The sequence below is a fragment of the Ambystoma mexicanum genome, chromosome 6p, assembly GCF_040938575.1.
Source record: "Ambystoma mexicanum isolate Mex_15411 chromosome 6p, UKY_AmexF1_1, whole genome shotgun sequence".
NCBI lineage: Eukaryota > Metazoa > Chordata > Amphibia > Caudata > Ambystomatidae > Ambystoma > Ambystoma mexicanum.
This window is the reverse complement of record NC_090935.1, coordinates 1,420,063,440-1,420,079,241: the sequence shown is the minus strand read 5'-3', so window position 1 is coordinate 1,420,079,241 and position 15,802 is coordinate 1,420,063,440. Positions and strand designations below refer to the sequence as shown.

Here is a 15,802-nt window from a genome sequence, read left to right as displayed (position 1 = left end):
AAGCTGCGGAGCTCGAGGCGGCAGCCGGAGGGAATGAGGAACGAAGCTGCAGCGGTACAGTAGCTGGTAAGTTGTTGACTAGGGGGGCGCGTGGGGTTCAATAGCAGCGCAGCCCTAGGACAGATGTTCTAACCTTGTCTTTCTTTTTCAAAGGGTCAGAGTTCGTGGATGCGGAGTGCGGTGCTGCTGTGTCGGGATCAAGATCACTGGATGCCAGGAGATGAGTCTGCAGATGAAGCGATGAAGCAACGGTTTCCTGGAGGCGAGTATGCAGGAGAACGCCTGGTTTCAAAATAAGTAAACTGGTCCAAGTGGCGGTGAGCGTCACGTTGCACGCGAGTGCTGCACAGTAACGCAAAGCGCCGGCCTGAAGGATGGAGCAGCTTATATAGCTGAGCTTCTGATGCCACGCCCACCAGGGTCAGCCACCCTGCCACAACCGATGAGTCAGCACATGAGGATGTTCTCTGGAATAAAGGCTTTTATCTCCTGGAAAGTTCTTGTAAAATAAAGGCACTCCTGCACTGAAATAAAGTAAAAGCACTCCTGCACTGAAATAAAGTGTTCCTGCTCACATCTCTATAGGAGCCTGGCGCCAAAGGCGCCAGGACTGAGTCCAGCCAGGGCCCCTGTGTTTATGGGTCCCAAAGGGACTTAAGTGAGTCAAGTGACCCATTGCCCCCATCACTAGATGGTGTGGCTTTTGTGTTCTGGGACCTGTGGCCATGACACTAGGTTTTGATTCATGTAATCGGTTGGCCATACTTCTTTGTGCCACATTTTAGATGCCACACTTGGTAAAAGAACCAAATAAAATACAAAATGCATGCTACTGATTTTTCTTCTTGAACCCCTCACCAGAACGCATCAGAAGAACCTCCCCAACAGTGGGTGCAAGAGGAAGAAGAATCTTTAACTATCCTTGGATATGTACTATGGTTATTTCAGAAGGCAAAGAAAGACTGAAGTGATTGTTAATTGGAATGGCTGTAGTGGTTTCGAAAAAGTGCATGGACTGAGTAGCATAAACAGTGAATTCAAAGCACTGTCAACTGGCTGAGACTAGCTAAAGCAAGACTAGTTAAAAGGACTGGAGACAAAAAGTTATCCAATCCTGGGGTGCCAGAAACACCCTGTCATTCAGAGTCTGGCGATTTGCACATGCAGTCCTCCATGGAAATAGGCTTTAACCATATTCTAACACCGATGTAACACCAGGCCTTGTGACAAGATGTAATGCTTGTACGAAACTGTGAGCCAGAATAATATGGCGTCTATGCGCAGCCATTTTTGAACACTGATCTCCGATCACAGTAATAAAACCTGCGTTTCTGCAGGCCTCACAGAATAAACGAGCAGCGAAAACAGAGCAAGGTTACAAATATTATGGTCGAGTGGGCTTATTGTGGTGAATAGTTATGGTATTGTCTACTGAAGGACAAATGCAGAAAGGGAGTCGGAGTGTCTTGCAGGTGCATAACGGGCTCTGGGAATGAATGCGAGGAGAGGGGCGCTGGATTTTTCCACTTCCAACTGTTTTTTTCCACCCTCTGTCCCTTCGACTTGTGATCTGCTCTTCGGCCGAGGGCAGACACAACCGAGAAGGGCAGGGAAATGCCCCCATAAGGAAGAGCGCATTGTATGGCAAAAGTTAGTTGGAATTTGGACCCCCCGGGTCATGCAGTCTCGCTGGGAGGACGGATGCTCCACCTCAGATCCCGTTAGAACCCGTGATCTCTTTGCCTACCTGCTGAGGGACTAAGCAGTGTTGTGGTGGCCAAGATGAGGATTTCTTCTGCTTCCTGTTTAATGGTGACGTTTATGATGACAATGCATTACTTACCGTAAAAGCATTTCTGATGGTTGTATCTGCTTAGATGCACATGCTGTGCATAGTCCGACATCCAGTGGTCACTGCGGAGTATTGCATTTTGTTTTTCGTAGTCGAAAAGGGGACGTCGACAAGGCGTGTCTCTAACACTATCCCTATAGTGACGTGCAGTGTACCCACAACCCCTCACGTGTCTAGGTCCCTCTGTTTGTATTTTTTCTGCCCTGAGGGAGCCTTCTATACGCGAGTGAGTACAGAAAAGAGAGCGAGCTGTAGAAAGATGTCCATGTTCCTTCAATCCGAGCGGGGAGGAAGGGTGGGCGCATGTGAATCTAAGCAGATACAACCATCAGAAATGCTTTTACGGTAAGTAATGCATTGTCTTCTGATGTTTGTTAATCTGCTTAGAATCACATGCTGTGCATAGACTAGCGAGCAGTACCCGGAGTTGGAGGTGGGATGTGAGAAGGAACAGTAGAGAAAATATGTCTTAATACTGCTCGTCTTAATACTGCTTGTCCCATCTGGGAATCAGATCTAGAGTGAGCATCTAGACAGTAGTGTTTTGTAAAGGTGTGTACAGAACTCCAGGTTGCAGCTTTGCAAATGGACTCAAGGGGAACGTTTGCAATGAATGCTATGGATGCCCCAGTGCCTCGAGTAGTGTGCTCTTGGCTTGAAGGGTAGTTCTCTCTTAGCAAGAGTGTAAGAGAGTGATGCATTGAACAATCCATCTAGATATAGTGGACTTTGAGACTGCATCTCCTTCTCTTCCTGCTGCCACCGAGACAAAGAACTAATTAGTCTTTCTCAGTGGCCTAGTCCTTTCCATATAAAACATGACAGCTCTGCGCACATCGAGTGTATGCAGGATCTTTTCTCCCAAATTGGAAGGGTTTTGAAAGAACGTTGGTAGTTCTATTGACTGGTTGACATGGAATTTCGATATGAATTTCGGTGCAAACCTTGGGTGTGTGCGTAGAACCACCTTATCTTTGTGAACTGTTACGAAGGGGTCTAGAATAGAAGGAGCCTGTAGTTCACTTACTCTCCTAATGGAGGTGATAGCTATTAGGAAAGCAGTCTTAAGAGTGAGGTTCTTAGGAGTTGCCTTGTGCATGGGTTCAAAGGGTGAGCCCATGAGCCTGGTAAGTACAACATTAAGGTCCCAGCCAGGAGCTGGGTTTGCTATCTGAGGGTGTATTCTCTTTACCCCCTCCATGAAGGCTTTGATAACTAGTGCCGCTAGATGGACTTTAATAGAATTGAACACTAGACCTGAGTCTAGTAAATGGGTCAGGTAAAGGACAATTTGTGTGGGAGAGCAGTGGACTGGGTTGATGCCCTTACCTCTACACCAGATGACAAATCTCTTCCACCTGCTAGAATAGCAGTGGAGAGTGTTGGGTTTTCTAGCTTCTCTGAGAATGTCCATGCATCTCTGAGGGAGTTGTAAATGGCCAAATTCTATGACCTCAGGAGCCAGGCTGCTAAATTCATGTTCTGTGGGCATGGGTGTAGTGTCTTGCCCTTGTCCTGTGACAGCAAGTTGTACGGGTAGGGCAGTCTCACTGGTGGGGACAGGGACATCTCCATCGGGTGCGCAAACCATGGTTGGCGGGGCTATCAGTATCATGGTGACTGGTTCCTGGTGCATCTTGTGCACTACTTGTTCAGCAGAGGAGTCGGAGGAAAAGCATAAACAAATTTCCCTGACCATGGTATCCAGAGACCGTTCCTTGGAGCGGTTCTGTGGGTATCTGGAGGCGTAATCTAGGCATTGTGAGTTCCCCAGAGTTACGAACAGGTCTATTTCTGGGAAGCCCCATTGTGTGAAGACGATGTCTTCGTGTAACCGCCATTCGTACTCTGAGGGCAGAGGGAAGTCTCTGCTGAGTTCGTCTGCTAGCAGATTGAGTTCCCCTGGTACATGTTGTGACAATAGGAACATGTGTCTGAGAGCCCACATCCAGATGTTCTGGGACAGCTTGGACAGTCCTGGAGAGAGAGAGTGCCCCCTTGCTTGTTGAGGTAGTACATGGCTGTGATGCTGTCCGTGAGGACCATCACTGTCTTCCCTTGTAGGTGTGTCTGGAAGGCTATTAGTGCCTTGAACACCGCAAGTAGCTCTAATAAGTTTATGTGCTTGGAAGCTCAAACTCTGAGCAGTCTGATGGGATAGGTGAGCCCCCCCATCCTGTGAGGGATGCGTCTGTGGTTAGAGTGGCTTCCACTGCGGGGGTGGCGAATGGTTTCCCCATTACCAGGTTTTCCTTCGACCACCACCGTAGCGAGAGAACCAAGGCCTGCGAGACCACCACTAGATCGTCCCATTGTCCGCTGGCCTGACACCACTGGCTGTTGAGCCACTCTTGCATTGGGCGCAGGCGCGCGTGAGGTACCAAATGAATACAGGACGCCATCATTCCTAGCAAGCGCATTGCTTTGCGTACCGTCACCTCTCGACCGGCCACATATTGAGGGATCTGAAACAGCATATTTTGGACCCTCTCGTTGGAGGGGAAGACGAGGCCGTCCTTTGTTCGAATTAGAGCCCCTAGGAATTGTTTGATTTGGCTGGGGTCTAAGCTGGACTTCTCGTTGATGGAGAAGCCCAGTTGGAACAAAAGGTCTATTGTCTTCTGGGTGTTTGAGAAGCATGTCTCGTAGGACTCCCCTGTTATGAGCCAATCGTCGAGGTAAGGGTATACCGGTATGGACAACCTGCGCAGGTGGGCTGCTACCACTGCCAGTACTTTCGTGAATACCCTCGGCGCTGACGCTATGCCGAAGTGTTGCACTTTGAACTGGTAGTGTTTGCCCTCTATCATGAACCTGAGGTATTTCCTGTGCGCTGGCAACATTAAAATATGAAAGTATGCATCTTTCATGTTTAGTGTTGTCCTGTAGTCCCCTTGAGATAGCAGGGGAATTACCTCCTGTAAAGTTACCATAAGAAATGTTTGTGGTTTTACAAATTTGTTCGCTGGGCGCAGATCTAGTACAGGGCGCATGGTTACATTCTTTTTGGGTACAAGGAAGTACACTGAATAAATGCCCTCTGTTACCGGTGATAGAGTCACGATCTCTATTCCTCCTTTTTCTAGTATCAGTTTGACTTCTTGAAGAAGGATGGCGAGGTGCTCTGGTGATGGGCATCTTCCCCTTGGGGGTATGAACGTAGGGGACCAACTGAATTCTATACAGTAACCGCGGGCAGTGGTTGACAATACCCAGCTGTCTGTTATTCCCTCCCATGCTGGTAGAAAAGATGTTAACCGTCCCCCGACCGGCGATGCATGGGAGGGGACCCGAACCTTCGGGCTAATTTGGTGTTGGTAGTCGGGGAGCCTCTAGGAGTGGGGCCCCGACCTCTTCCCTTGCCACGACGTTGTCCGCTCTGAGCGTATGGTCTGCTGGTTCCTTGAGTGGAGGACCAGTTGCCTGCTGAGGAGTACTGTTGCTGGTTTTGTCGTTGGCCACGAAAAAAAGCATCTGTTGCCGTAACCTCACTTATTGGGAGGCCTTGAGATCTGGTCTAGAGTTTTTAGGGTATCGAAATCCTTCTTAGCTGTCTCCAGTGCGTCATCCACTGCTTTACCAAACAGGTTAGAGTCCTCAATTGGTTTGTTGATGAGCGACGCCTGGGTCTCTGGTTTAAAACCTGAGTTCCGGAGCCAGACATGACGCTTGAGAAGTACCCCCTGAACTAAAGACCGGCCAGCCGTCTCCGCAGCATCTAGCGTGTTCTTAATGATGCTCTGGTTAACCAGAGTACCTTTTGTTACAGTGGCTAACAAACAAGTTCGTAAGGGCTCAGGGACTTCTTTGAGGGTTTGGCGTAACTTTCCCCATTGGGCATCAGCATAGCTTGCCAGTAAGGTATTGTTATTGGCAATTCTGGTGGAGAAAGCTGCCGAGGTTGTAATCCTCTTTCCCAGGGCGTAAAGCTTCTTTCCCTCCTTGTCTGGGGGTGCTTCGCTAGTAGATAGCGGAACCCCTGCCCTTTTCCTTGTGGTGGTTACTACGAAGGAATCAGGTATTGAGTGACCCTTAATGTATAATGGGTCCGAGGTCGAGGGACTAAAAATATTCTCAATTCTTGGGTGGACCCCTCTAACCAACGTAGGTGTTGATAAAGATGGAATAAGTCATCTCTTGACTGAGGCGAGAAGGGGAATGGCCTGACTTGTAGGTGGTTTCTCCTTAATGATTCTCTCCACAAAGTCCATTTCTGGAGTAATTTCCCCCGTCTCAATTTCAAAATGTGCTGCTGCTTTACGTAGTAGCGCATTGAAAGTCGGTTGGTCATCTATAGGTGACGGGTTTCTGACTGGTGTGGTTTGAGGAGAGGACAGATCCAGAACGTCGGGGTCTGTTGACGCTCCTGGAGACTGCCAAGGCTGTGAGCCACCTCCATCTGGGTCTTCTTCAAAGCCCCCTCCACCCATGTCTGGGTACTCCTCAAAACCTTCTTCAGGGTTTTGTTGATCCTCAATATTTAGGAAGACTTCATCCTCCTGAAAGTGAGTCTTCTTCAGTGAGGTCATATGTATTAACCTCTTCTTGGAGTGGGTTAAATAGTCTTCGGTATTTGTCCTTGGGGTCTTCATGAAGTATCTCTTGATCTCTTAGGTTTATGTCCACCCCTGAACGTGTAACACCCATCTAGTTTGTCCATACATGATTGGAATCTTTCTAAAGTCCACTGGGGTAACCCAGAACGGTCTGGAGGCGTAAAGGGAAGCTCTTCCGCCTGTAGCCGTCGAGATCTCTCCCATAGCGTCGAGGATATACTCCCTTCGCCCTCTGAGAAACCTTCTCGTGGGCTAGGTCTTTCATTCGACGGAGGGGGAGGTTCCTGCCTGCCTTCCGTCTGTTTCGGTGTCTCCCTGGCCTTGTGAGCGGGGCTCAGCGACTCCTTCACGGTCCCCCTCGTCACATTCAGCGGCGGCGGGTGAGGAATCAGCTCTAGAGATAACGTAGGCTGCCCACCTCGACCCTGCGGTCCTTTAAAGTCTTTGTGCGAAGAAGTATACAGGCCGCACAGCCGTCCTCTTTGTGGTCGAGGGGTAAGCAGCAGTTACACCGCTTATGCTTGTCCTTCCACGTGAATTTGCCGTTACAGCGCGGGCAAGATCTAAAAGGAGTCCTCTCCATAGCGGAGGATACAGTTATAAGAGATAACGACCCAGAAGGAAAGTGGGGTGAAAGAGAAAGGCATTCTTAGAAAGAAACAGAAGTGTCACACTACCCCCACTCTCCCTACTGTATAGGCTGGTGAGGCCGGCCACGTGTTCGGCAGCGCCGAAGTATCGCCTCTGTCAAAATCACTGCCGTCGAAGATCTTGATCGGCGGTGAAACAGCTTAACCGTCGAATGAGGGTTAGGATTTAACGATAACTTTCAAGAAACGACCAAGGGTCGAATAAATGGTATTGGCAATTTGTCTCTAACGAGCTCCGCATTAAGGCGACCAGTATTCTGGGCGGAAAAAAACAATCTGAGGGACCTCGATGCGTGAGGGATTTGGGTACACTGCACGTTAATATAGGGATAGTATTACAGACACGCCTATGTCGACGTCCTCTTTTCAACTATGAAAAACAAAATGCAATACTCCGCAGTGACCACTGGATGTCGGACTATGCACAGCATGTGATTCTAAGCAGATTAACAAGCATCAGAAATATATATATATTATGTGTGAATAAAGGGCCTATAACGAGCCATTTGGTTTACATTATCGCATGGTTCATGTGTGGTCTTTTGCTTATCGGAGTCCAATAACTCGCTTTTGCTAGGAAGTTGGAGAGGCGAAAGTGTAAGTGCTCTCCCCACTAAGCCAAACAGACGCAAAACATGTTGGCGCTGTAAGCAGGGTCTTTGTGCTGATATGGATGCCAAAGGATATTGCTAATAAATTGAAGTTAAAGTTTTTGGAATAAAAATAAATGAAAAAGAAAACTATATATTTTTTTTCTCCCTTTTCCTTTCTTGGTTTCCGTCTTTGAAAGGAAAGGATAGAAAAACTTGGTTTTACAAGTGTATTTTATTATTTTTTTTATTGACATTCTAGCACAATGACTTCCCTATTTAGGAAATAAAGTGGCTCTGCTGACGGAGACTGTCCTGAAGCAACTATCCTGGGGTGATCTAAGTGCCCATATGATAAAATTGCACAAACATGGGATTATGGGGCAGGATTGAGTGAGACCTGGGATACCAGTATAGGAGAGCTAGTCCAGATGAAGTGATTAAATGTTTACAACAGGTCCAATGGAAAAGGGGTAGGAATGTTTGGCTCTCGGGAGAAGAGGCTGGATTTTGTTGCATGCTTTTCGAAAGATACATCAAATGCATATAGAATTGCTAAATAATGTTAAAAAAAAATGAAAAAGAACTGGCTGCTGAAAAACAAATTGCGCTGATGCAGCAACTTCAAATGAAATTATATCATGATAAAGCAGATAAATATCAAGCTGTAGCTGAACGGGCTGCGTTAAGAGTAGCTCGCTATAAATATCAGAAGAGAAGAGGACGGTTTAATTCCTGTAAGGTTGCAACTGTCATTGCTTCCGCATGTGTGGATTCAGACCCCGATCAATGGGATGGTGATATTTTTGATAGACAGTAGTGATTCTGAACCAAATCCTATAACAAAGCCTAAGGAGGTAATGGTTAATCCTGTAATACGCAGAAGATTAGGTCATCACCCGTTGAATCCTGGAGGTGGTGTAGTAGACATGACTGCTCTGGAAGATTATTCGCAACAGGAAATTGGTGAAATAGGCAACAGGCTAAAACAGAGGGTGGGTGAATCTTTGTTGGTTCGGATGGTCAGACTGTTTGATGGAGGTGCTGCAGGTCTTTTTATAGATGCAACAAATTCTGCTAGATTTTTACCCTTATCGAATGATGTCCAAATACAGGAGACCTTACGTGCGGGTCCTCAACGGGATTTTAACGGTGATGGGCAATTGTCCCTTTTGCAACTTGCAGCGCAAGGATGTAATCATAAATATCCTATCACGTCGGATTGGCCGACTTACGACAAAAAAATGGTACACATTGAGGGAAGCTAGTCAGAGAATTAGAGAACATGCTATGAAGGGGGCTATTCACCTAGAAACTCTGGAGCAGATGGGGTTAGTGAACTTGCCTGTTTCTGCTAGGAACACTTTGGTTCGAAGAGACCCCCGCGCGCCAGCACACAAAAATGTCATAATGACATTAGTGGGTGTGACGGGGAAAGTCGCAGATGCAATGGTCAATGCGATTAGACAGCTTGCGGATTTAGGTGAATGGGAAAAACCAGAAGCACGATCTCGGGAGAGAGAGGGGCGAAATGAGAAATGCACTCCTGGCAGGAGGTTTGACATCCGAGATTCCGGTGTCTAGGAAAGATATGTTCCTAGCTTTGTTGAAAGATTGTGTACCATGCGAGGAGATTGAGGTCATCGAAACTCGTGATACGTATTTATTGTATCAAAAACGAGGTTTGGACGTGAAAGAGCGTTACAAACAAGTGAAACAACAAGATGTCCAAAAAACAAAAAAGGAGACGGATCCATTTGGATCGTCACCGGAGGATGAGTCATCCAATAACTCCATACCCTCCCAACCAACTTACACTGATTTGAGAAAAATGGTGAGTGACATAATAGAGAGAGAATCAAAGGGTTCACATTCTAAAGATGAATAAGCTGATGTTCAAACTCCAGTAATAACAGCTCATGTTAAGGTAAACAGACGACCTCATGTAAAAGTGAAATTGTTTTGGCATTCGGGAAATACACAGGCGGTTCGAACCTTCATCGATACCGATGCGGAGGCCTCTTTGATACATGGAAACCCTTCCAGATTTAAAAAGTAAACATTTTAGGATTACAGGATTAGGGGGCAAGGAAACCTCAGCAGTACAAACAGATGTTGACATGAAAATTGGACAATTAAAAAGAGACACTTATCAAGTATTAATTGTTCCCCTGGCTGAATATATTACTGGAAAGATTGACTTTAGGATTAGGTGGCAAGATATACCAATTTGGAGTTAGTGCATTTACTTAGTGCATGTAGTGGTTGGTCAATTGAAAATGCCCCCTGTACAAGTTCCGTTAGCAACTAAAAGAGTATCCATGAAACAATATCAGATTCCCGGAGGGCAAAAAAATCTCAAACAATTAAAGGATATGTTGAGGCAGACGTATTGTGTGCCGTTACCACGGCTTGGAACAATCCCATCTGGCCTATTAAAAAAAACAGACGGTAGCTTCAGAATGGCAATTTATAATCGTGAGTTGAATAAATATACTCCTCCTCCACCGGTGCCGGCGGTACCTGATGCCATAAAGTTGGTTGAAAATATACACAAGTTTGAAGGTACTTGGTACGCAGTGTTGGATTTGGCTAACACATTCTTCACCGTACCGATTGCGGTTGAATGTCAAGAACAATTTGCATTTTCGTGGAATGGGAGGCAGTATACTTTTAATCGTTTGCCTATGGGCTATATGCATAGTCCAACGATTTGTCACAAGCTGGTGGCTGAACACTTAGATAAAATTCCATGCAAACCAGATGTGAAAATTGTGCATTATATCGATGACATATTGATTCAAGGTAAGGATGAACAGAGTGTGCGATTACATTTAGATTTAATTAGAGAAGTGTTGCCCACAGAAGGATGGGAAATAAATTATGCTAAAACTCAAGGTCCGGCAGAAACAGTTATTTTTCTAGGTATATAATGGCACAATGGACATAGTGAGATGGTGCCAAAAGTAAAGCAAAAGATTCTTGAATTCTCAACTCCAAAGACCAAAAATCAGGCACAACAATTCATTGGAACGTTCGGATTTTGGAGACAGCACATTCCACATTTGGGGCAGATTTTGGCACCCCTTTACAAGATTACACGTAAGAAATCTGAGTTTGTATGGGGTGAACAACAGGAAATGTCTTTTCAATTAGCAAAAAACACCATTCAAAGGGTGTTGGATTTGTGGCCATTAAGGGATGGTGAGGTGGAGTTGAAGGTGTCCACACAGGATTCTTATGCAAATTGGAGCTTATGGCAAAAATAGGACAGGAACGTAGTGCTTTTAGGTTTCTGGAGTAGAAAATTACCAGATGCAGGTGATAGATACACCCCTTTTGAGAAACAAATACTGGCTTGCTATTGGGCACTCATAGTACACTGAACAGATGACTGTTGGTCATGATATAATCATCCGACCGGAAATAACAATTATGCAGTGGGTACTTAGTTCCGCAAAGACACACAATTGGTCATGCACAAGTGGAAATGGTACATTCAAGATCATAACAAGCCTGGTAAAAGTGGCATAGGTAAGCTTCATGAACAAGTGGCAGGTGTTCCGCTATTAGATCTCGAACCAGAAGGTGAGAATATTACTGAAAAATCTCCAGTCACGTGGGGGGATCCCAAATGGAGAATTGTCTATTGAACAAGTTGAACATGCATGGTTTACTGATGGCGCAGCCAAAATACGTGGGAATTGAACGATATTGGAAAGCAGTAGCGTACAATCCCAAAATGAAGTAGGTACTCACAACCTCAGGAAAAGGGAAGAGTAGCCAATTTGCAGAATTGTATGCCGTATATCAAGCACTGAAACAAGAAACGCCTGGCAGTTGTCATTTATACTGATTCATGGTCTGTTGCTAATGGGTTGGTTGTTTGGCTGCCAACTTGGAAGAAGAATGGATGGAAAATTCATGCAAAAGAAGTGTGGGGAAAGGAAATATGGCGAAATATTGCTGATATGCTAATGCATACTACCGTGACAGTGTATCACGTGGATGCACACTGTGCAACACTCATTAGAAGGCTGGTTCAATTCTGTTGCAGTTGAACATGTAAAATGGACTTGTGGGCTAAGGAGGGTGATTTGGAGGGGATTGCGAAATGGGCACATCAGAAAAGTCAACATATCGGAGAGAAGGCTACCATCAGGTGGGCACAATATAGAGGAATTAGCATCCCGTTAGAAATAGTGAAAACTGTAATTTTGCACAGCCCTATATGCCAACATCAGAAACATCGGCAAATTACACACATAATTCATGGTACATTGAAACAAGGTAAATTACCCGGCCAGATTTGGCAAATTGATTATATTGGTCCTATGCCCACGAGTAAGGGATGTCAATATGCCTGCACTATTGTAGACACATATTCCGGCTACCTGATGGCTTTGCCGTGTAAGAGAACTACCCAATTGAAAACGATTATATTGTTAGACCAGGTAAGCTGTATACTATGGTATCCCTTTGCAAATTCAGTGATAATGGATCCCATTTTAAAGGTAAACTGGTTATGGATTATTGCCAAGAGAAGGGAATAGAATGGATTTTTCAGGTCCCTAATCACCCGGAAGCATCTGGATTAAATTGAACAAATGGTTTATTGAAAGAACAACTACGCAAGATTGGAGATGGTCCTTTGCGAGGTTGGCGAGAACACATTTCCAGATGTTCAAATTCTGAATAACCGTCCCATTGCGAACAATGAGACCCCATTAATGCACATGTTAACACCAGCATTGCTAATTAAACCAAATGTAGCCAGTGAAACTTTATTGTATTGGGAAATAACCCCTGGTGCGTTGGCTCCTTATTGTACCACTCCTGAATCTGTTGGGGTGGATTTGCATTCGAGGGGGGTGAGCCTCCCATGGTATTGACAGTCCGTGGAGACAAAGTGTTTGGCTCATCAAATGCAATGGTCCCTGGTGCAAATGTATGGGACGAGAAACCTACTGGTCAGCCCGTGCCAGCAGATTTAATTGCAGCTGGAGAAGATCAATTGGTGCTTGTGATGGAACCTGGGAAAAAGAAATGGATGCATATCCCTGCTGACAAATGTTATTTACGTGAGTGATGTACCCCACCAATCTCTTCTTTTTCTGAAACTTTGCTTTAGATCCTGAGTGTGCCGAGTGCCTCTGTGTGGCACATTGGAGTCCATTCGGGAGGGTCAGAGTTCATGTCCAAGGACGTGGCAGATATGTATATTCGCCAAGTGGAGCGGGCTATCTGGATGAGGACTGATACTCTCCCCCTCCCCCCCCCCCCCATCAGTTTTGCGCCTGAGGGTGCGTCTGTGGCAGCCTATCGTATCGCATTCAGGAAACGGCGTGAACAAAGAAATACAATATTGCCTTTGCCTCCTTCTGGAATTTCTACATCTTTTTCAGACCACGTATGTTCAGCACTGGTCCGACAACCTGAACATTTTTAGGTCTTTTTGGCCCAGCGAGTTTTGAACATTTTGCATTTCTGTTTAACTGATGACCACAGCTCAGCTGATTTGATCTCTACATGTCTTGTGGCAATCCCAACGCCCACTTCGGTTTTGAAAAATTTATTTTGAATTCTGCACAATGATTCCACAGTAGAGCATTCTGATGTCCAGAATTAATTCTCTGTTTATGAGTATTCTAAATTCTGTGCTGATACGATTTACAAATGGAGAAACATGACCCATATCATGAAGCAGGATATTGCTCCTGCAGATGTTTGCTATCACATGACTTGTGATCCAACCTATATCAGAAAATGTCAAAAGCTAAAACTGGACAAAGTTCTTGAAGAAACGATTATGTACTAGATCTATAAATGTGTGTTCTGATGTTTCCAATGATAGGATAGGTATTTTTACCTTTGTCACGGCTAGCCACCTGAATTATATAAAACTTCCACCTGATTGGTTAGTTTCTTGTGGTAACTTTACTTCTTCATACATTCCTGCCAATATTTCAGGTGGTCCATGCGCTTTAACACGCCTTGGTTTAATGATGTATCCTTTAAAACATGCTACTATGCATACTGGATGTGCCGCTTCGTATACTGCTTTGACTTCAGATTGCAATTCTGAAGTACATTTACTTTCTGAAGCTGAATTGTTAGCATTAGCCGTTTCTATTATTGGAGTTTGGCGTTTAGCTGCTGGGGGCTATAAGAACATTATTAAACATGCTTGTTTGTTAGTTAAAGGGCTGAATGAAATGTCTCAATCTTTGACAGAATTGCTGCTGGACAATAGAAATTTTAGAAAAGCTATTTTGCAAAATATGGCAGCTATTGATTGTTTTTGAAGCATAATTTGGGTTGTGAAACTGTGGAAGGCATGTGTTGTTTTGACCTGGGTGACCCATTCCCATTCTATTGAGAAACACATTAAAGGGATAAAAGATCTAGTTGCCCAGGTGACAAGATCAGGAAGGAGATTGGTGGGAAAATGTATTGTCGTGGATTCCTGAAGCACTGCGTTCTGCATTGGTTTGGCTTTTTGGCATTGCTGTAATAGTAATTTGCTTTTGTTGTTGTGCATCATATATTCCTAACGTATGGAGATTTATTCCAATGTTTTGGGTGTCCTCTGAACACCCATCGAGTTAAGGGAGTTCATTGTTCAAGGGGTGGAGTGTAATGCTTGTGCGAAAATGCAAGCCATAATATGGCGTTGATGCGCAGCCATTTTTGAACACTCCCATCACAGTAATAAAACCTGCGTTTCTGCAGGCCTCACCGAATAAACTAGCAGCAGCGAAAACAGAGCAAGGTCACAAATATTATGGTTGAGTGGGCTTACTGTGGAGAATAGTTATGGTATTGTCCACTGAAGGACGAATGCAGATAGGGAGTTGGAGAGTCTTGCAGGTGCATAAGGGGCTCTGGGAATTAATGTAAGGAGAGGGGCGCTGGGTTTTTCCACCCTCTGTCTCTTCGACTTGTGATCTACTCTTCGACAGAGGGCAGACACAACCGAGAAGGGCGGGGAAATGCTCCCATAAAGGAGAGCGCATTGTATGGCAAAAGTTAATTGGAATTTGGACCCCCGGGTGATGCAGTCCCACTGAGAGGGAGGACACTCCGCCTCAGATCCCGTTATAACCTGTGATCTCTTTGCCTACCTGCTGAGGGATTAAGCAGTTTTGTGGTGGTCAAGATGAGGATTTCATCCGCTTCCTGTTTAACTGATGTTTATGATACCTATATTGTTATATATCTGAGTGTATGTTTGTGTACATATATTATGTGTGAATAAAGGGCCTATAACGAGCCATTTGTTTTACAATATTGCATGTTTCATGTGTGGTCTTTTGCTTCTCTGAGTCTAATAACTCGCTTTTGCTAGGAGGCTGGGGAGGTGAAAGTGTAAGTGCTCTCCCCACTAAGGCAAACAGACACAAAACACAGGAAGCACAGAGACAACCTTCACAAAATGTTAAGATATAATAATCAGTTTATGTAATGAGTATCAAAGAAAGCCATTAGATAGCGTTGAAGTAAGAAAAATGGAGAAAGCAACAAGCTAAAACTACAATAAGACTTTCAGAAGGGAAACCTTGATAGATCTAGGGCTTGGAGGAGTTACAGTATGGGATAAAGGTCCTAGGAGAATACTGCAGCACGAGAGGGTCATAATTAAAGATGTACACTTATTTTAACACACATTTTCACCTTGTTGGGAGACTTCAGTGGTGATATGGCGATTTTATTTGGTGACTGTGTCGTTATAGTCGAACCAATAGCTCCGCCTTCAGAGATGGATATGGTTTTGGGTTGAGCTGAAGAAGTATTAGGAGACAGCACCATTCCTGCAATCAAAACATTTAGGTTAGTTCCGTTTCAGATCACAAAGTAGATTTTCAACAGCATATTCACTCCAGGACAGCACATCACCAAAATCAAATGAATAGTAGAAGCAGCAGGACTCTCTGGCAGGTTTTTAAGTATATACAAAAACTCACACATATACAAAATAGTACACCCTTTATTTAGGTTTCTTTTTATAGCTTGTCTTTATTGGCATTTGTGTAAAGCAAAACAATTCATATAATCAAACTACCCTGCTATCCCTCAGCCTGCACCTCACCGCCAGTCAGATTCTAGCCATCACAGTACCTCTGGATAAAATTAGCCCTGTGTCCAAGCTATTTA

The 15,802-nt window shown here is 44.9% G+C and overlaps 1 protein-coding gene across 2 annotated transcripts in view; it reads right to left on the bottom strand.

Moving 5' to 3' along the window:
• The window catches only part of LIN54 (lin-54 DREAM MuvB core complex component), an 825,244-nt gene that overhangs the window by 655,491 nt on the left and 153,951 nt on the right, over positions 1–15,802 (bottom strand). For both annotated transcript variants that reach the window (XM_069626123.1, XM_069626122.1), the window contains exon 4: positions 15,323–15,459. In XM_069626123.1, the coding sequence (XP_069482224.1) occupies positions 15,323–15,459 (137 nt within the window). The remainder of the gene's footprint in view (positions 1–15,322; positions 15,460–15,802) is intronic.